The following is a 21,185-nucleotide window of genomic DNA, read 5'->3' as shown; positions in this document are numbered from 1 at the left end:
GTATCGATCTATCAATATTGACATATACTAACAAGCTCCACAACTACTCTGGGACAAGTTCCGCCTGGATTTACACCCCATTAACATCATTGGGGTTGCACAGAGTGTAAATTGAGCAGGATTTGACCACATGAATCCTTGCAGGAAGCCCAATAATCTCATTTATCTCACATTTGCACATGAAAAGAACTAACCTGTACCTTCCTGGGTCGGAGACACTGGTGAATTTAGCAGAGCTGGTGGTTCTTCTTGGCTGGCACGGGATCCAAAGTCATCCGTGTAATCCACGATCACCCTAGGTTTATTGAAGCAAGCTCTACAGCAACGCTCCTTCTTGCCACTGTGTTTGGTCATCATGTAGTTGTTACAGCAGTAATAGCAGAAAATGCGACCACACAGTCTAGAAATTAAAAAGAACAAATGCAAAGGTATGAGAATGTTACACCGATGGCTTAAAAATAGAATTAGGTAAGGTGTGCATTGACAGTGCTTGGGGTTCTGGTCATAAAGGTCATGTACCCTGGGAAAGTATGAAGTTTTTTGTAGGTTACATGGCAAAAATCACAATGCAGACAATTCTGCCTTTTAAGGTTCAGAAAGACTTACTGGATCGTGAATGTTCAGAGGGGCACATTTTTCCTTTATAGTCTCAATAAAAATAAATTACACAGGAACAGAAGTTTCCAGAGGGTAAAAACAATTAAAAATACAATTTACAAAGAACACTACAAGAAGTAAAGAACACATATTTAGTGATTTTCAATGGGCCTGATCTTGTTCCTATTGAAGTCAATGGCAAAACACCCATTTTAATGGGAGTAAAAACAGGCCACGTATCGATATTCACTCAAACCATCCCTAACCTAAATCCTTCACTGCATAAGCTGCGCAGCCTCCAAAAAAGGGAAGCAGCAGCAATATAAAATATTGATTTCTGTGAGTCAGAAAGAGAGCTACACAAGGATATTTGGTCATTATAAGAATCAGTCAAATAGTTTTTTAATTGATTTGTTAAGAGTTTGTTGATGAAAAGCCCTCAGTTCAGTTTGCTGCTATTCATTAGGTTTTAATACTAGCTGTTTTTCATAAGTATTCAGACAACCACTGGTATTGGTGAAAATGTTTGCAAGCTTCACAAACATTAGTAGAAATCATTCTTCATCTGAAAAATCATACTAGAAGTAAGTTATTAGCTACTAACTAATCACCACCCGATATTCACGACTTTAAAATGTCATTGATTAAGTGACTAATCACACATCATGAATAAAGAGTGAAACAGTCACAGGCCACCCCACTGCCTGAAATTTGTTCATCCAAACTTTGTGAATATATCTGGAGAAATCACGAACATGTAACTATTAATTCACAAATAGAAAAGGGTTAAAATTTGCAGCAAATAATTCAATCAACTGTCAGATTTTTTGAACAGGCCACATCAAAATCAAATCTTGCTATTTAGAGTCATTGTTTCTCAACATATCTTTTAGTAGTGAAAGTTATGTCTGTATAGAACCTAATTCAATGCAGCATCAATCCTGATTGGGTCAGTACTGTAATAAAATAATAATAGTACCATCGTACTGAACAATTTTTAAAAGCACATATACCAAGTGCGGACAGCATATAATATACATATTATAACAATGTATGTCTGGGAACAGTGTAAAATATTGAAACACTGGATATTTTATATGGAACCTATCATATTTATTTCCACGTTTTTAATAACATGTCATAGGTCAAGAAACTGACCTGCAGTGATGTCGGCGCATCATCCAAGTAAACTCTCGCTGACAACTCAGGCAATGATTTACTTCTGTGTCACCGAGCCATCTTTGCTCTTCACAGAGCTTCTGCTGAAATTCCAGTGCATCTGATTTCTGCCAAAGGGCATCCTTATCCCTGTGGAGACACGTGTAAAGAAGAGCAATCCATTTTAGAAACATCACTATTTGTTTTTAACTAATCTCAACTCTGCTCCTGGAAGAAAACTCTATACCGTAAAGTGCTGTTATTTAACTCTGAAGTACACAAATCTGAAATCGCTCACTCCCTGCACTTTTAACTAAGTTACACCGGGATTTACAAATGTATATACACCACCAAAAGGTGTGATTGGCCTTTGCAGACAGAACCTCAGAATATAAGAATTGCCATACTGGATCAGTACCATGGCCCCAGTTCAGGAAAGCACTTAAGTGTGCACTTAATTTTAAGTTGCACTCAATGAGCAATGCCTAGAAGGCTTCAGTTGAAGGCACATTATTCTCCTTACTGCAGCGAGTTCTATCAAAGATATCCCAGAAGCACATCTGGATCAGACTGTAGCTGCAAGCCATGGTTTGCTCTGTGGGAGAGTGAGGAGAGCTGTCCTGCAGCTGACCCACCCAGAATTCCGCCTGGGGATCAGGTGGGGGGGTGTGTGTGCATGTCACTTGAAGTGTTCTGTCATCCTTTGAAAGGATGTGGTCGAGACTCCCTCTCGCATTAGTCCACCCTCAAAGGTTAGGTACAATCGTGTGGAATTTAGGCTTTCTGACATGGAGGTGCCACAACAGCAAAAAATGTTTTGCAGCACTTGAGGTAAACTGTCAAGTGAGACCTCAAACCACAAAGGCTAACAACACAGCGCTAACCATCTCACAACACCCATCACTACCTGACAGCTTAGTTCAACTTTTTGCAGCTGGGCATAAAAGCAGAATCTTACACCCTAGTTACAAGGGAGGTTGCACTGTATATTTGCCAAAGGGAAGGACTAGGAGTTAGGAGTTATAGTCTTAGCTCTGGCACTAACTTGCTCTGAGGTCTTGGTCAAGTCATTTAATCCCTGTTTCTCAGTTTACCAATCTGTAGAAAAATATGGTAATTCTTATGTACATTACAGGGTGTATGAGGATCGATTAGTTAATGGTTAGACACTCTTTGAAAATGTTAAGTGATATCAAGGGCTAAGTATGTGAGCCAAACTTTGCTCTCAATTACATCTTCTTCTGGTTTCTCAGTATATAAGTTACACTAATTTAGACTCTCTTACACACCTGTAAATAGCTGTAATGAGATTGAAGGGATTCTAAATTAGCATAAGGGAGTCTTCATTTATGCATCACCTGTGAATCTGACCTCTGGAAAGAATCAAGAAGTGAGAAAGAAATGCTACCTATCTTGACCCTACTGTATTGTTAGTCACCAACACCATCAGATGCAGGAAAAGTAATAAAGGACTTCATTTTTTTTCAGTGATTTCACAGATTTATGTCTTCTTGCACTTTAAAAAAAGGTGTCAGCTGAGATCATAACTCCTTGGAAAGGCCAAGAAAACAGACATTAATACGAAACCCCACATTCTCTTGTATGATTGAACAATACCAAAAGCTTCTATGCGTCCTGATCAGAAGAATGTGCTAATGCCCTGGCTGTGTACTATGAGCTAATAAACTTTTGAAAGTTGTGACAATATTTGGAGGAGAAATATCTGCTATAGGTTTCTCAGATTAAAAGGAGGCAAGAACTCCAGTATTAGCTCCTACTCCTGAACCAGATTCAGGAAGATAGAGTGGCTCAGGAAAGGAATGACACAGTTAAAGGAACTTCTTTGTAGAAGGATCCTCTGATGAACAGTTTATGTCTAAAGCTGCACTGGGTTTTCACTCTTCATCTAGTAAAGGTGGAGAGGTTTCTGCAGCACGCACAAGCTTTTGCGTGAAGACAAGAATACATAGATCAGAAGTGAGACCACTGTTAGTACTTGGTTGCTATTTAACAAATGGTTTATTTTGTAATGGCAATTTAACACCATTAACCGAAGTAGCTGCACGTCTGCAAGTTATGTCTGCATGTCTGCAGCACTTGGCTTGCTGACAGACAAAACCGTCCATTTTTTAACATAAACCACAATCTGTATTTGTCTTCTTCACTCCAGAATTGTTATGATAGACATAGAGAGCCTACAGGAGTCTTCCTTCAAGAGGAAGGCCGGTCTGTAGTTAAGACACAGGACTGGGACTCAGGAGAGCTGGGTTCAGTTTACAGCTCTGCACCAGATCGCATGTGTGACCTTGGGCAAGTCACTTGGGGCCAGATTTTCAAAGCTGCTAAGCTTTCCTTTAGTAGTTAAACAAGGGCTAGATTTCCAAAAGGGATGCATCCAGCAGCTCCTGTTGTGACATTTGTCAGCACCCATTAACTTTAATGAATCTGCACCAATTTAAACCAGCTGAGCGTTTGCCTGTTGGGTTTGCTATTTAAAGGCTGATCACACTGGGCTCAATCGTGGGCCAGACTATGGGCCAGGACAGAGGATTAAGGGAGTGAGATGACTCCTTGCTTCCCTGCGTGGGCTACCCATATTATGGATCAGAATGTAGGTGGGATGGCAGTTGCTGCTGAGCTATTACTCCCACAACCACGCAAGTGAATGAGGCATGGGTGAGCAGTGGGCGGAGCCTTTCTCATATTTTTCACCCTCCATTTCCCCACAATGCACCAGTCAGCATCGTTCTCTGAATGACAATTTGGTCCCAGCCCAGTCCCTTATCCAGGGCAGCCTGCCAGGTGCTCTCTGTAAGTGATGGATACTGGAGATAAATATTGCTAGAAAAAAATATTGAAACAGTTTTGGCGAGGGAGGGGGAAAAACATATGCTATATATAGAATGACATGGACTTTGCAAAACAGATACAAGCAGAGAAAGAGCTAGATCACATTTTGTCTATTTTACTTTTCATAATGTGCCCTAACCATTGAACCTCACTGCCAATGTTGTGTCACAGAATTTGGCCATTACATTTATTTTCTGTTCAGGAATAAAAGATTAATCTCTCCACACAGCACCATTTAAAATCCTCCACAATAGAACCTATAAATTATTTTTTTAATACCAACCTGAGAAGTTCTATCAAACGTTCTTCGAGGAATTGCTTTGTTCTAGTTAGATCGTCTAGCTCGGCCAACAACTTCTGATCATTGCTGTCTCTGTCTGCTGTCGCCTTGTTGAGTTTGTCACCGTACTCTTTGACTTGCTCATTCGCTTTGTCAACTTCCTTTTGGGTCCTGTTTAAATGCAAATTAATTGTTCTTAAAGAAGTCCCTTCTGCCATTTATCTTGATGAAATCTGTAGTTTTAGTGAAGTCTTTCTCAGTGTGAACACAATATTATATAGAACAACGTGCTTTAGTTTTTTGACACTTTGGAAGCTGTGCATAGATACATTACCTGCGGGCACCTTTGACAATCAGTAACTTCTGGGGATGAGGGTACTATTTCCTGCTCCCTTTTCACAGTTGTGTTTGTGATGGCTGCCCTCTTGGCTGCACACCAGGGATTGAACCAGGTAGCATGAACTGCTACAACTTAAGCTAAGAGCCAAGGCTCTCTGGGTGAGTCTGTAAAGACCCATATCCCCTGCAGACTGGGCACAGAGGACAATCCAGAGTATAAACATATCAGTGGTTTACATGTTCACAAAAGGTCTACTAAGTATGCTATTAATTTGCAGTACCACAAAACAAAAAAATTTACAAAGGAGCTAAAAACCCTTTACCACTGAGTACAAGAAATATTGATAAGCTCTGCTAATATGACTTCACTTGAGAGTCTCATCCAGACAAATTTGTCTCAGATTTCAAGTGGACAGAGTGAAAGACTTAATGAGGTTTGATTTGATTTCTGGTGTATTAATTTCAGTCAATAGAGCAATTTAAAACTAGAGAATTACTCACAGTCTCAATGGTAAACTTGACAGACTACAGTCTAATTAACTTAATCAATAGACTCGCAGTTGGCACAAGGGATGAACTCACCAGATCAGACACTCAGTTTTGAAATCAGTGGACACTGATTTATACATGGAACTACTTCAGTTGACACCAGATGAGCATCTGGCCCACAAAATAGAAACTAGTGAACACTTAGTTGTAAGAAACTAGAGTGGGTACAAACAGAAATCTGAAAAAGGAATTAAGGGCCCCGATTCTGAAGTCCTCATTCAGGCTCCATATCTCAACTCTCTTTTACATGGGAGCAAGATAAGCATTAGCTCCTTACTTCCAGGTAACAGCTCTGCACAAGGTCAGGCTCAGTGCAGATCTGCTCCATGACCAGAGCTCATCAAGTTGCTGAGGGGCAGAGTCTCCATATAAATGAGGACTCTGAGGGCACATCTACTGAGTAAGCAGAAACCCACGGCAGCGCGTCTCAGAGCCCAGGTCTACAGACTCGGGTTTATGGGGCTCATACTACAGCTCTCAGAATGGCCATGTAGACATTTGTCCTTGGGCTCTGAAACCCACCCCGTTCCCCAGGCTTCAGAGCCCAAGCTCCAATCCAACCCCAAACATCTACACAGCTATTTTTACTGCCGTCGAGCGAGCCTGAGACTGCAGATCCCGGCTCTGAGACTTGCTGTTTCTATTGCCCCAATGGAGCAACACTGATTGATACCAGCTGAGCATATGGCCCAATATCTGTACTTTTATTGGGGTGTGAAGCATCCTGGGGAGTACTGTGTCCTCCCACCCCTACCTGCAGTCTCCATGGCGAGAACTGCCCTGATGGACACTGTGCACTCTCCAGCTGACAGCTCCATTCCGTAGCTGACTATCCTCTGGACCCATCTAGCTGATTGATAACCAGGGGGACCTGCCCTCCCAGAGCTGCAATCACAGAGCCCAATGAGACAGTCACAGACTCCTGCCTCAAGGCATGGGGCAGAGTTTGGTGGCCATGTAGGTGTTACATGGTTACATCCCTGAAAGGATTCCCCTCATTCTTGATCCAAGCAGAGATCCAGAGCCCTGGAGTCAGGCCAGGCTGGCTTTGTCCTCCCAGCTCTGTGCTGCAAAATCATTTAGCGCCAGTATTTGTCACCAAGTCCTTACTCAGGCAAAATGCCCATTGAACTCAATAGGAGACCTGCCTGAGCAAGAGCTGCACAGTGTGTTCCCTTCAACAGCAATTCTTACTTTACTCTTGAGACACCACAGAGGGGCAAAAATAAAACACACCCTCCATGTAAAATGCAGTGCAAATGTTCCAGTCCTCTTTTAAACAGCAGTCAACATTGCTGGACTTTGAATGCTGCATCTAACCCATGCTACAAAGCCTAGCAACACGTAGAATAGTTTCACAAAGGAAACAAGAAATGCGATGACTATAGAACATCAGCTAAGTGAACAAAGGGAAGCTGTATTCTGTGTAATTTCCATGTTTTTCATCTGAAAGGCCACTTAACATTTCCTACTCAATATTTATGTATTCTCTCCCCTGCCTCATATTCTGTACACAACAATATGGTGTACACACTATGATGACTTATCTCCTATTTGGCTTCTTACAAACAGTACAAGTGAAATAACCAAAGTGCTAACCTCTCCAAGTGTTTTTTCAGTGACATCACCTCCTCGTCTTTTTTTAACCTGGTGGATTCATATTCAGTCAATTGCTCTGTTGCACGCTCCAGTTTGCTAGACAGATCAGTGTTTACAGCCTAGCACAATAATAGAAATATTTCTATTTAACATACAAAAACATCACTGTTACAACTGTAACTTAGTTACTATGTCACCCAAACAATGCTTTGATAGGGGAGTTTAAGAAGTCCAACAATTAATTAAAACATTATTATTGAATAATCAGACACTAATAAGTTGTGTACTGGGGATTGATTACTTATGTCACATTGAATAAGGGATCAATTGTAAAGTATTAAACCATGCCAGTAATTCTTATTAGCCACAGCAGAAGGGCTTTGAGTGGCTTTTGTCTCTTTATCAAAGAATAAAGTCCCAAACACAATGATGAAAGAATAAACCACATCAGTATTTAAAACTAGTTCACAGTCTGAAATAAGTGCTTCAATAGGAAAACAAAAAGTTTAAAAGAAACTAAATTATCATGAGGGGGAAAATGTCAAGTTTATGGCTTCTTCATTAAAACAGAGTTAAATATGAAAGGAAGTGAAAAAGCACCTTCTATTATCTAAACTTTAGAGGTAACATTTTCAGACTTGGGTACATCCCTATATCTGTATTTAAGTAAAAGTATGTATGTATAAGTAAAAGTCATCTGGTTCAGGGGGTGAGAACCTCAGTATTTAACTGCTATTTGTGCCTTTGAGAATCTCCCCCTAGTCTGAGAATTTTGACCTGCATGTCTATTATTTGTTCAAGTGCATTCTCATGCTCCCAGCCAGCTGCCAGACAAGTCCCCTGCCTTGTAAATTCTAACACAAGTGACTATTGATGCAAATACTTTAGCACATTTCTTTATTGTAATCAGATTAAGCACCTACGTGAAGCTCTGCAATCTCTTCCTCTGCAGCACACAGCTGTCGTTTCTGCTCCTCAAGCTGCTCTTTTACTTTCTCGCATTCTTCACTGACAGCCTAGTGTAGTCAATAAAGCACTTGTTAGAGTTCACATAAAAGTCATCACCCAGTTTTAAAGTTTCCTGTTGATGCAGCATGGACAATTAAAATATACTGGGCCAAATTAATCCATTAATTATAATGGAGTAACAACAGGGATAAATTTGGCCCTCTGCGTGGCTGATGGCAGACCAATTCAAATGACCATCCCAGGAATCTTGGGGCCTAATTCATGGAAAAAGTCCCCCGTTGTGGTAGTCAGATGATGTTTTTCAGGCAATTATTATGGGCCATAACAAAAATGGCCCAACTTGCTAGACATGTAAGTGTTGTGTTGAAAGTACAAAGGGAGCACAAGTCATTCTGGGAATTAGGAGATGCTCTGTGGGCAAAGAAAGTAGGCGCACACCACTTTTCGACGTTAGAAGAATCTCAGCCTACACAGAAGTGTGTAAGTCTGATCAACTGGCAGCCTTAGGCTCATAGCTGCAGTAACCGACACACAGATCTTTATCTTTCAGGAATTTCTCCCCACATGATCCAGAGTTGAATCAGGGTGGCTCGTGACCGCTTCCTGAAACTAGACTTTTATCTCGGTGGCTGTATCTTGTACAGTAAAATTACCACTCAGGCTGGGATTTCTAACTTTGATCTCACTGAAATCAACATTGATTGCAATAGGAGCGGAGCCAGGCCCACACTCAGACTTCTGAAAATCCCACCATGGGCCTCTAGCCCATATGTTCAAATAGATGTGTGAACTCAGTGTAACCTGTGCTGTACTATATGTCAGAGTCTGCAGACTGCCTGAAACAGTGCCTCTAACAGAGGGGTGAGTTGCTCTTATTCATATCAACAGATGTTGATACTAAAGCCTAACGACAATGTAAATGTTACAAATATTAACTATTTCACTGCTGATCACTGCATACAAGGATAGAGAAGAAAGGGTTCATCTGATCAGAGCTGCACAATCTACTGTGAGCATCTTATTTTGGATTCATGAGTGGGCGGATGTTGGGTTGTAACTGGGTTTTGGGAGAGTGCCAGTATGGGTGTTACTGTTATCAGGGAATTGATGGGAACTAAGGGCACTCAGCCCTGTGCAGGAGGTATGCAGCACCTTGCAGTATTGGGCCCATTGTATTACAGGTACTTTTAAATAATGGCAAATCGTAAGCTGAAATATTCATAGTTATTTGATGAGTAATATTCATGAAAGTCGAGCAACCATTGGGTCTGAAAACCACCTTTTCAATATTCTGCAAAGAAAGGAGGTTCACACATCCATAGCCTTGTTCTGCTGACCCAGTGTAGTAAAGAGGATATAACTGGTTCAGTGTTAGACATCAAGGGGAATCAAAGTTGCTTAGCACATTGCAGAGCAAGGCTCAGTGGGCGTTAGGGACTAATCCCCCCTAAATTCATATGTGCTTAGATTAAAGCCAGAAGGGACTGTTGCGATTATCCGACCTCCACAATGCAGGCCATTTCACCCCGTAATTCCTGCAGAGGAGGGAATTTCTCCTCCTTACCACGTCAGTGAACACTGTCAAGCATGTAGAATGTAGAATATGATATTCATTTACCTTGAATTTTGTCTGATAATTTATAATCTCTGTGCTCATTTGAAATTTTATTGCAGACAGCTCTTCTTCGCTGGTCTCTTGGGAGCGTTGGGCCTGTTTCGCTGCCACCTCCAGCTGTGTTTGCAGGCTGGAAACAGCGGCAACACATACTTGAGTCTCCTTTAGTTTCTCTGTCAGGCCTTGGTTCTCCTGCCTGAGCGTGGAGATGTCAAGTTGCAGCCTCTCCTGCTCCTTTGCTGCTTGCTCACCCAATTCCCCGAGCTTCTTAGTGACCCGGGCCAACTTCTCTTCTGCATCCCCCTTCTCAGAGGTCAAGGTACAGATCTGAATACCAAGTTCAGCCATGTCAGTGTTGGTTCTGTGGAGCAGGTCATTGGTTTCTACATTTTCCATTTTAACAGTCTCCAAATACTGCTTAATGTTGGACAGCTCTTCCCTGAGACTCAGCACATTCTTCTCCAGCTCAGCCTTTTGATGGGCTTCCCTTTCCCGCTCTTTTTTCAGAGTTTCCTCTCTTTCTTTACACTGTACCAGCTCTTGCACGTGGTTGCTGTTGAGTGACTCACTCTGCTCTTTCAGCTGCTGGACCAGTGTCTTTTGTTCCCCCAAAACTGCCTCCGTGACATCCAGCTTGCCTTGCACCCTCTCTCTCTCATCAGCTGTCTGCTGAAGCTTGGCTCGAAGGTCAATCACTTCTGCCTGCAACCTGGACACTTCACTCTGGTTGATGTGCAGCTGCTTTTCAGACACGGCTAGCCTGGAAGCCAACTCTTGTGCCTCTTTCTCCTGACATGCTGCCTGCTCCAGCTGGGCCTTCTCCACTGAATCCTTCTCTCCAGTAAGGGATTCAATTAATTTTATTTGATGAAGGCATGTTTTTTCCATACTTAGCTTTTCCACCTCAAGAGACTCCGCTTTTTTTCGGTACATCTCAATTTCTGCCTGTAGCTGCTTGCATTGGCTCTCTATGCCTTGCAGTGTCACATCTTTCTCTGTAACCTGTGACCTAAGAGACTCTTCACACTCCTTCAAGGAAAACAGAATCTTTTCCATCCGTAAACCATGCTGTTTGGCACTCTTGTGCTCTGTTTGCAATTCAGCTAAAGACTCCTTGATGGTATCTTCTCTTTGCCTCAGTTCTTGGTATTCAGAATGCAGAGACTGTAGCCTCTCTTCCAGGATCTGATTTTGCCTTGTGACATTCTGCAAGTCTTCATGCAACTGTTTGTTCTGCTCCCGGAGCTTTTTCTCTTTTTCATCCACCGACACCATGGCATCGTCAATCTGACTCTGGAGCTGTTTCTCCGATGCCCTCAGCCTGGCCAGCTCAGCTTCCAAAGAGGCTTTAGATGCCTCCAGGTTTTTCTGCTTCTCTTTCATCTTCTCCTCGGTTTGGTGCAGATTTGCATTCTCAGATTTCAGTTTCTTGCTTTCTTCACCAATTTCGTTCAGTGCCAAGCTTTGCTGTCCTGCGAGCTCCTCCATGTCCTTTACCTTCTGGAGGAGGTGATCGTTGCTGGAGAGGAGTTTTTGGTTTTGCTCCTCTAGGCTGTGCACGTTCTGACTCAGCTTTGATAAATGATCCTTCCGCAGCTCAAGTTGCTCTGCCAAGGTTCTGGCTTCCTGCTTCAGCACAGCTTCCCTGCAGCTGCACTCTTCCTGAAGGTTTTCCTTTGCTCTTCTGGTCTCTTCAAGATTTTTTTCCAGCGACCCCACACGAGCCAGTGAGCCCTTCAGCTGGATCTGGAGTTCAGCCACCTCCTTTCCTTTCACAGTCAGCGCCTCCTGAACTGTATCCATTTCTTTTGCCATCATTTCCAGGCTCATGAGCAGTTTTTCACTCTCTTTTTTGGAGTCCGTGGCGAGGCAACTAAATCTGGATTCCAGTTCTTTCTGTGCCGCCTCTTTCAGCTGCAGTTCCTCTCTCGCTGTCTTTACCTGAGACAGAAGTTCGTTATTTAGTTTCTGGATGTCAGCTTTTTCCTTTTCTGCCTGGTGAAGTTTCTCCAGCAATTCCTGGATCTTTAGGGTAGTCTCATACTGGGTGGAGGTTTGTTGTCCTTTTTCATCCAAGACGGCATCGACTTTTGCAATGAGCTCTAGATTCTGCTGCTCTGTTGAACTTAGCTTGGTCTGGAGCTCACTGATGCGGAGATCCTTCATGCTGACCGAAGCCCTGGTGGTTTCCAGCTCCTGATTCAAGAGCTGCAGTTCTGAGGCATAGTCCTTCTTACTCGACTCCATTTGCTCAAGCCTTGTGTGGTATTCCTTTTGCTGCTCGGCTGCATTCACTTCTAATGCCTGCACACATTTTTGTAGGTCATGAACAGTGCTCTGAGTGGAGTGGGAAACCTCACACTGTTTCTGTAACTCCGCTATCGTCTTTGTCAGTCTGGAGTTCTCCTCTCTGAAGTTGCTGCTCTTTTCCTTTTCTACTTGCGCTTGTTCTTTCTGAAGGCTGACGGCTGCCTGCAGCTCCTGGTTTTCCTTCTCTAGCTGATTAATCCGGTCCTGCAGCTCCCTCTGCCTCAGTTCTCCCTGGTCAAGTTCCACACGCATCTCTTCAAAGCCCTCCACGTGTTCAGCATTTAGTGAGTTATTTGCATCAGGGCTACCTGGAAACTCTTGTGTCTAAGAGGGCGGGAAGGGAAGAACAGAAAAGTTAAATTGGAAACTGTATTTTTATACATGAAAGATTATGAATATTCCAGGACTCAGTGATAGCTTAACGGTTTTTGTTGATTAATACCTGGTGGTGGTGGTAACAATAAAATGAATATTTAAGGGATGCTGTCAAGATAAAAATCAATATTAAAAAAATCCTAATCCATGCTACTGTTAGTCCCCTTGATTATTAATTATTTTTATTCATTTATAAGCATTTCTCTAGGGCTCAGCACTCCAGCGTCTGACGTCTCAGAACAAAATAAAGTTCTATTCATTATTTATTTACTCTTTGTATATTATGCATTTTAGCCATTGATGTTACACCAGTTTGTATTGTGGCCCTGATTCAGCAATGCATTTAAGCACACGCTTACATCCTATTGACTTTAATATATAGTTAAAGTGCTTTGCTGTGTTGGGGGTCTTGGATAATTTCACTTTCTGGTTCTCAGATGCTAGCACAGTGCTGTTGTGGTTGAAATCACAAAACTGCGAAAGGAAAGCAGGCTATTTTCATTGATACTAATGAAAATCTTTCTATTCATGAGATTTTGTAAGCTTTGGGGGTTTGTTTGTTTTTCGTTTTTTTTTTTAAAGACGACTTAAATGTTAGGTTTAATCAACTTGTAAAAAGAGTCCTCTCAGGTTTTTCTCCCAGGTGATGGGAGACCCTGGCCACACCCAGTGGCTTAAACACAGGCCCCAGTTTCCTAGTCCTTGCAAAGAGGGGACCCCACCCTTTGCAGGCCTTCTTAAATCTCTTCTGATGGAGGACATAAAAGGAAAATTAAATGTCTCAGCACCCCAAGAATAACTTCTTCCTTGATCCAACTTAAAGGGAAAAAGGCAAACAGGATCTTCTTGTTTCAGTGCTATCTGTGTCGCAGTTTTCGTGGAGACCTGCTGCCTGGGCTGTTGAATCAGGGTCACTCTGTCAGGCCTATACTAGGGTTCGGTGCACTCCCCACAGGGTCGGGGGTGGAGATCTCCTGGATGGAAGCTCCCTTGCGGTGTCAGGAGTCACTTCAGCAATTTTCTGCTCAGGGTGATCTCTCCTGCCAGCTGCCTGCAGTTTCCTCCTTTTTAAAGGCTTCCTTCCTACCACCCCTGACTGAGAGGGACAGATGGGTGGTACACAAGGCCTCTCTGGCACCTTCTTCATCAGTGTACGGTCTATCCATCCCCTCACACAGCTATGGGACAATTTTCCTTTATATTTATTGTAGGTTTTTTGTAGTTTCCCACTAAAGTCACAAGGTGTTATACAGCTCCCAGGCCTAAAGATCTTTGATGTTAAGGAAATGTGGTCTACATTGCATGCACTTCTTTGTCATTCAATTACCTGCAAATAGTTGCTCACTAAACTACTTATGCTTGAACTGCGACTTGGAGGCTTCCACAAATATGCTGAAGAGCCATGTGAGGACAATGTCCTCCTGTAGACCGGAAGAAAAAACAAAAAACAAATCTTTTAATAATGGCTAAACGCGCACGCACACATAATTGTCTGCTCTGACTTTATGGATTCTTTTAGTTATAACCAATGGATATGGCAATGTCCTACTGGCTAGCGTGCATGGGGCCTGATCCAACATTCATTAAAATCAATGGGAAGACTCCTACAGACCTAAGTGGAGCTGGATCAACCCCTACATGCAGGATTACCCTCTTTCAAGCAGAAGCAGGCCTGCTGAAACAGGTGTGTGTCATGAGTTCTCTTACTGCTCAAATGAAAGAGATTCATGGTTAGTTCAGCTGGTAGAGGACACAGCTTTTGGAAAAGAGGGACCCAAGTTAACATCTCATCGTCACTGTGAAGATGTAAACAGACCCCGGGGGGTCTGAGCTGATGCCTGCTGAAGTCAGTGGAAGAACTCTCAGACTTGAATGAGCATCAGATCGGCTGCTGGCATTCAGCCCAGTAATGACCATGAAGTCCAGGTTGGCTGCAGAGATGTTACAAGGTGAAGGCTTATGCCTCCTTTTTACATTAAATAGAAAAGTTGCAGAAGTTTTTGCAAGTCACAGAATGTGTGTTATGGCTCTAACTGTATCGAAAACAGCAAAGTTTTACTACATTACCTGGCAAATGTTGGCCAAGCAGCATCTAAGTCATGCCCTCTTGATGCCAAGTCAAACTGAACCTCAGTTAACTCATAGAGTTGACCCACAATGTCAGAACTCATTTTAGACTTCAGAAATGGACTTCTTGCATAGTACCAGTCACTAAAAGAAGAATCAAATGGCACGGAGTAATACATAAAAGAGGAGCGCCTGCAACATTCTCAAGAAAATGAAACATTATTTGTTACTTCCCATAAAAATTATGAGGATTCACTGCAAATGCAATAGACATCAATCAGCTCCACTGCCCCCCCCAACCTCTTTGTGGGGAGTGAGGGCAGCTCCTGGTGGCAGTAGGAGCTAATGAAGCTTATGGATTCCTCCTATGGAGAAACCCTGCACAAAACATTTTTACTCTGGGCTCGGGCAGGCAACTGGAGAGGGTGAAGGATTTGCCGTATAATGGATACTCACATGGTACTCTGTAAGCTCACATTTATGTTTTGAATGTGAGTAAATTGAATGCTCATGACAACAAGTGACTGGTAGCAGCAGTCAGAATTAGATACATTGAAAAGGAAGATAAAAACTGAAAGCTTTTCTGTGAAAGCTCCACGAATATCCATCCTGACTTGCTAAACTCTTGCTATTCCAGTCTTTGGTTTTTCTTGACCAGAAAGACAACAACAGGTTACATTGTACCACACCATGTGATACTTAGTGATGTACACAGTTATCATTTGGGGCTCTGTGCACTACCTCCAAATTCATGTCCACATATGAATTTGGCCATATCTGAACCCAGATGTCCAGCACTTGTAAAGTTTGGAAAATTTAAGGTGTGTAAGTACCATGCACAAAACACCATATAGTTTTTTAATGTTCCAGGCACAAAGTACTCTGCTTTATAATGAACTCGAGGTTCAAAAACCCCTTTTGTAGGGTCCCCCAAGTTATAGATGCTAAACTCTGATGTTTATCATCATTACTTTGCTCTGACCAACAAGTATGGAAAAGCAAAAACTTGGACAGAAAAACAAGTCCTAGTGCAAGTGGTTATGTTTTAAATTTCAGTGACTTTCTATCTTTTATAAAGGTGCCATATTGACAACCCTGAAGGCTACATTACTCTACCTTCCGAAATCGTAAGAAGGGACAGCAGCAAAGCAAGCTTCCCCACACAACCCCGCTATTTTGCCTCAACCCTCGCTCCTCTAAAAGATGAAAGGATAGTTTAGTTTCAATGCCCATTTGCTCCTTGACCCCTCTCCTGAGAATACTAACAAAGGTGCAGACTGGGACCAGTTGTAAAAGCAGTTTGCAATATTGACCCTGGTCTAAGAGGAACTGGACTTGGACCAGAAACTCATTTCATATAGGCCACTGAACAACTGTCAATATTTACTGACCTAAGACAGGTGTGAAACAGTGACCTAGATTACACAGGCTTTATATCAGGGGTGGGCAAACTTTTTTGGCCCGAGGGCCACATTGGGGTTGCAAAACTGTATGGAGGGCTGGGTAGGGAAGGCTGTGCCTCCCAAAACTGCCTGGCCTCTGCCCCCATCCAACCCTTCCCACTTCCCGCCCCCTGACTGCCCCACTCAGAACCCACAACCCATCCAACCCCCCACTTCTTGTCCCCTGACTGTCCCTTCCCGGGACCCCCGACTCCTAACCGCCCCAGGGACCCCACCCCCTACCTAGCCCCCCTGCTCCCAGTCCCCTGACTGCTCTGACCCCTATCCACACTCCCGCCCCCTGACAGGCCCCCCAGGATTCCCACGCTTATCCAACCCTTCCCCCATCCCCTGACCACTCCCCAGAACCTCCACCCCATCCAACCGCCCCCCGCTCCCTGTCCACTGACTACCCCCTGGAATCCCCCTGCCCCTTATCCAACCCCCTGGCCCCGGCTCCCTTACCATGCCACTCAGAGCAGCATGTCTGGCAGCCGCGCTGCCTGGCCAGAGACAGACACCCTGCCATGCTGCTCGGCAGGAGCGCGCAACCCTGCCGCCCAGAGCACTGCCCGCACGGCAGCGTGACTATGGGGGAGGGGCCGGGGCTAGCCTCCCCGGCAGGGAGCTCAAGGGCCGGGCAGGATGGTCCCGTGGGCCGCTGTAGTTTGCCCACCCCTGCTTTATACCCTATTATCAGTCCTCTGAGCCAACCACATGGAAGGTTTTCCATTTATTTCACACGGCACTGAATCAGTCCCATGTTTCACTGTTTGTTCATCTCTAGATATCACCCATGCATCACAACAGTACTTTTGCATTTACCTTGTTACTTTGGTATTCATAAAACATTGTTGCAAGGTGTCTGCCAGCCTTTGGTGTACTAAGGAGTAACGTATAAATGCTCTTCCTTTACCAAGAGATGTTCTGAGCTGCGAAAAACAAGCCACAGGAAGATAACCTTTAAGCACCAATTATAAACATATATAAATGGCACATTGACAAGCCAGCTATTAATGTTTCTACGCACATATGCCAAGAACATGTATAGCAATTGGGCTCCAGGAAATGATATTAGGGGTGACCCTGAGGGACACCCTCCCCAAATATCTTAATAGCGGAGTTCACTCCTCTGACTTCTGCGGTTTCATTTAAAAACACAATCTGATAAACGTGTTACCTGAAACAGCTGACTGATTTTTTTTTAAATCATAAACTGCAAGTAAACAAAATAATTTTAAAAAATCATTCCACCTGCAAATTTCTGTGGCTCCATAGAAAGTGAAACAGGAAATTTCTGACACAGTCAAACCATAAAAACTACATGAAGCTGCGTTTATTATGAAATTAAAGAATATAAAACATATTTTTAAATGCTGAAACTTAAGGACATCTGTGACGCTCTGTATCTTGGGGGAGCACCCTACACTCCCATGGTCATCTTTATAAAATGATCGTGTGGTATCCAATGCAAAGTTTGTCATGTTGGGTGTCTTCGGGAGGCTCATGATGCACTGAGCATGGTTGTGATAGTGATGTTATAGTAATTGTTACAGTAATGTTATAGTAAGGTTATAGGTTATAATTTCATGTATATAGTTATGAGGCTGAAAATGTATTCTCATGGCTTAAAATAAGCCCAGGCAAAAACTCTCCAAGAACAGAGGGGCAGTTCACACCTCACCACGGCAGGTATGGGACAAACCCAGCCCAGCCTCACAGGAACAAAGGATGCTGGCCTAGGCAGCAACAAAATAATCTGTTAGACTCTCGAGGGAATCACCCCCCTTCCTTTGGTCAGTTTGGGACTGCAATGAGGTAATGCTCACCTGACTCTGAAGGGGGGGCGCAAAGCCAAGCGGGAAGAAAGGACATGATAAAAGGGAGAGACATTTGCCATGCTCTTCCTCTCTCTTCCACCTACATCTACAGACACCACACCAAGCGAGTGAAGTGCTGATCAAAGGGGAGAGCCTGGCTGAAGAGCAACCAGCCAGCTTGTGGTGAGAAGCATCTAAGTTTGTAAGGGCATTGAAAGTGTTAAGATCAGTTAGAATGTGTTTTGCTTTTATTTCATTTGACCAAATCTGACTTGTTATGCTTTGACTTATAATCACTTAAATCTATCTTTATAGTTAATAAATCTGTTCATTCTACCTGAAACAGTGCGTTTGGTTTGAAGCATGGCAGAGACTCCCCTTGGGATAACAAGCCTGGTGCATATCAATTTCTTTGTTAAATTGACGAACTCCTATAAGCTTGCAGCGTCCAGCGGGCATAACTGGACACTGCAAGACGGAGGTTCCTAGGGTTGTGTCTGGGACCAGAGATATTGGCTAGTGTCATTCGGTTGCAAGTAGCTGGGAGCAGTTTATATGCCAGAGGCTGTGCGTGAACAGCCCAGGAGTGGGGGTTCTCACAGCAGAGCAGGGTAAAGCTGGTTCCCAGAGTCAAGGATTGGAGTGACCAAGCAGATCACTGGTCCAAATAACACCAGAGGAGAACATCACAACATCTTACATAGTTTTTAAAAAAGGACAGAAATCTTAAGGCAAACAAGGAAGATTTTGGTATCCAGTGGATAGAGAAGAGACAGAATTTATAACTAGTTATGTCTCTGCTGTCAAACCAAAATTCGAATACAAGTACCATAGGGATGGAAAAAGCAATGCATCAAACGAGCTCATTGGAGGAAGCTCTTGCCTGGCTGTACAAGTGGAGGTGGAAGGTTTCTGGTGTCTCTGCCCCTCCAAATAGGTGCAGCCAAACAAGATGCATTAGAATCTGGTGTTCATCTAGCTGTACAATATAAATGCACTGGAATTTTCATTTAAAGAACCATGGGAAGAAGATGGATTTGGAGCTGAAAGAGGAGATTGGAGAAAGAGGGGTTGGGGAAATGTTTCATACTCCAAAGCCAAGACAGAAAGCTGGGTGGGGAGAAGAGGTTCCCCTGAAACCAAATGGAAGACTGTAGGAAGGGGATGAGGAGAAAGAAGTGGGACGGGGAACATAGGGGCTGCTAGGGGCAGCCATGCTAGCCTCATGGCTGGTTCTCTGCTCATCCTGAGAAGTTGCATGATGACAGCAGTCAAGGCTGCTGTCAGGAAGTTCTGACAGAATAGATGAAAACTTCTTTATCAACAAGTGCAGCCTGGGAATAAAATAGCCTAGGAGTCATCAAAACCAGGCATCAGGACAACAATCAGCAGAGCCAACAACAATGCTCCACTTACCCACGGGGAAAGTCCTTATTCGGGTGATTTAAATTTACTCTAATGACTCAGAAAGGATCAACATTAAATACTTCTTGCAGTGTTTACCTCACTGACTAATAGATGTAGAGATTAAGGTTTGCTACTCTGTTGATATTGGATTTAGGCTTTATTACTGTGCTACTTGCTAGCATGTACTTTGCTTAGCCCAATAAGAACCATTTCACTTTGAGTCCTTTCATGTCAGCTCACCTTAAGCGATAACAATAATCTTAATCCTCAAGAGTCACATGGTATTTTATATCTTCAACACACTGCGCAAGCATTAAGTGAGTATAGACATAAAACCAAATTCTCTACTCAGGGACTCCCATTCAACCATATTGATCAACAGGAAAGTGACAAGAATGGCAAAACTTTACTACTTTTTCCTCTTGCATTCAATCAAATCCTGCCCTCAGGGAACCTGTGCACATGAGGGCAGGAACTGCCCCCTTGTTTTATTTCTGTTGTATCCCCATTGTTAAATCGTAGGCATTAACCCTAAACAGAGACCTTGCCCACCATTTATCAAATGTTTTCTTTTTCTAGTAGAACTGAAAACACATAAGAACATAAGAACGGCCCTACTGGGTCAGACCAAAGGTCCATCTAGCCCAGTATCCTGTCTTCTGACAGTGGCCAGTGCCAGGTGCCCCAGAGGGAATGAACAGAAGAGATAATCATCCAGTGATCCATCCCCTATCACTCATTCCCAGCTTCTGGCAAACAAAGGCTAGGGACACCATTCCTGCCCAATGTAATTTAAAATAATTCAGGACTTGACTGAGGTCAATGGGACTACACCTGCAAGGAAGAGCACACCAACATGCATAATGATTGTGCAATCTAGCCCTAAGAAATTTGATGAACAATAGGCATCACTTATCTTTTGGTTTTACATTCTGCAAAGACAGAAAAAAGTCCCATTTCTTCTCCTACTTTTCTTTTGAGTTCTGTAGCTCTCCCAATGGACATGCAGAAACATGAACTGCCTATTGTGATGATTAATCAGTCTGCTTTACTTACCTCTGAAATAGACTTAACAAAGCGGATCCCATCATTAGCTCCTTTGACTTTAGCCAGACAGTCGCAGAAGTAATCCCAGTAGTCTTTTCTGTTCCCCAGCAGTGTGGTCTTTTCTTTCTGGTCAAACTTCAAAAGGAATAAACATGTAGAAAAACTGAAGACACTGAAACACAGAGTTATTCTACGTTTCTCTCCCATTGATATTCACATTCACAGCTATTAATTTTAATTAGGGTGACCAGACAGCAAATATGAAAAATCAGGACAGAGTGTGGGGGGTAATAGGTTCCCATATAAGAAAAAGCCCCGAATATCAGGACTGTCCCTATAATATTGGGACATCTGGTCACCCTAATTTTAATTAATAGGAGATGTGTGTGCACATCAATGAAAGGAATAGACATCATTCTATATCAATACAATTTGATGGATTTAAATACTGCTCTACAGTTCGAAAGACAAATTTAAATTAGGGCTGTCAAATCACTAAAAAAATTAATCACGAAATACAAAAATAACCGTGATTAATTGCACTTATAATTGCACTGTTAAACAATAATAGAATACCATTTATTTAAATATTTTTGGATAGTCTCTACATTTTCAAATATACTGATTTCAATTACAACACAGAATACAAAGTCTACAGTTCTTTGGAATGGTGGTCAAAGCATGAAGGGGCATATGAATGTTTAGCACAGGGGTAGGCAACCTTTCAGAAGCGGTGTGCCGAGTCTTCATTTATTTACTTT

General features: G+C 42.9%; 1 protein-coding gene across 5 annotated transcripts in view; it reads right to left on the bottom strand.

The window, feature by feature from the left end:
- Window positions 1-21,185, bottom strand: part of FYCO1 (FYVE and coiled-coil domain autophagy adaptor 1) — a 78,468-nt gene that overhangs the window by 35,319 nt on the left and 21,964 nt on the right. For 3 of the 5 annotated variants that reach the window (XM_034760956.1, XM_034760959.1, XM_034760957.1), the window contains exons 4-13: window positions 20,434-20,559; window positions 16,976-17,082; window positions 14,709-14,852; window positions 13,969-14,062; window positions 9,960-12,590; window positions 8,296-8,388; window positions 7,373-7,491; window positions 4,889-5,056; window positions 1,756-1,905; window positions 195-400 (exon numbers count right to left, since the gene is read on the bottom strand). In XM_034760956.1, the coding sequence (XP_034616847.1) occupies window positions 195-400; window positions 1,756-1,905; window positions 4,889-5,056; window positions 7,373-7,491; window positions 8,296-8,388; window positions 9,960-12,590; window positions 13,969-14,062; window positions 14,709-14,852; window positions 16,976-17,082; window positions 20,434-20,559 (3,838 nt within the window). The remainder of the gene's footprint in view (window positions 1-194; window positions 401-1,755; window positions 1,906-4,888; window positions 5,057-7,372; window positions 7,492-8,295; window positions 8,389-9,959; window positions 12,591-13,968; window positions 14,063-14,708; window positions 14,853-16,975; window positions 17,083-20,433; window positions 20,560-21,185) is intronic. The other 2 variants (XM_034760958.1, XM_034760960.1) reach the window with 1 other exon arrangement.

The sequence above is a fragment of the Trachemys scripta genome, chromosome 2 (genome assembly GCF_013100865.1).
Source record: "Trachemys scripta elegans isolate TJP31775 chromosome 2, CAS_Tse_1.0, whole genome shotgun sequence".
NCBI lineage: Eukaryota > Metazoa > Chordata > Testudines > Emydidae > Trachemys > Trachemys scripta.
This window is presented reverse-complemented; position numbering and strand designations above follow the sequence as displayed.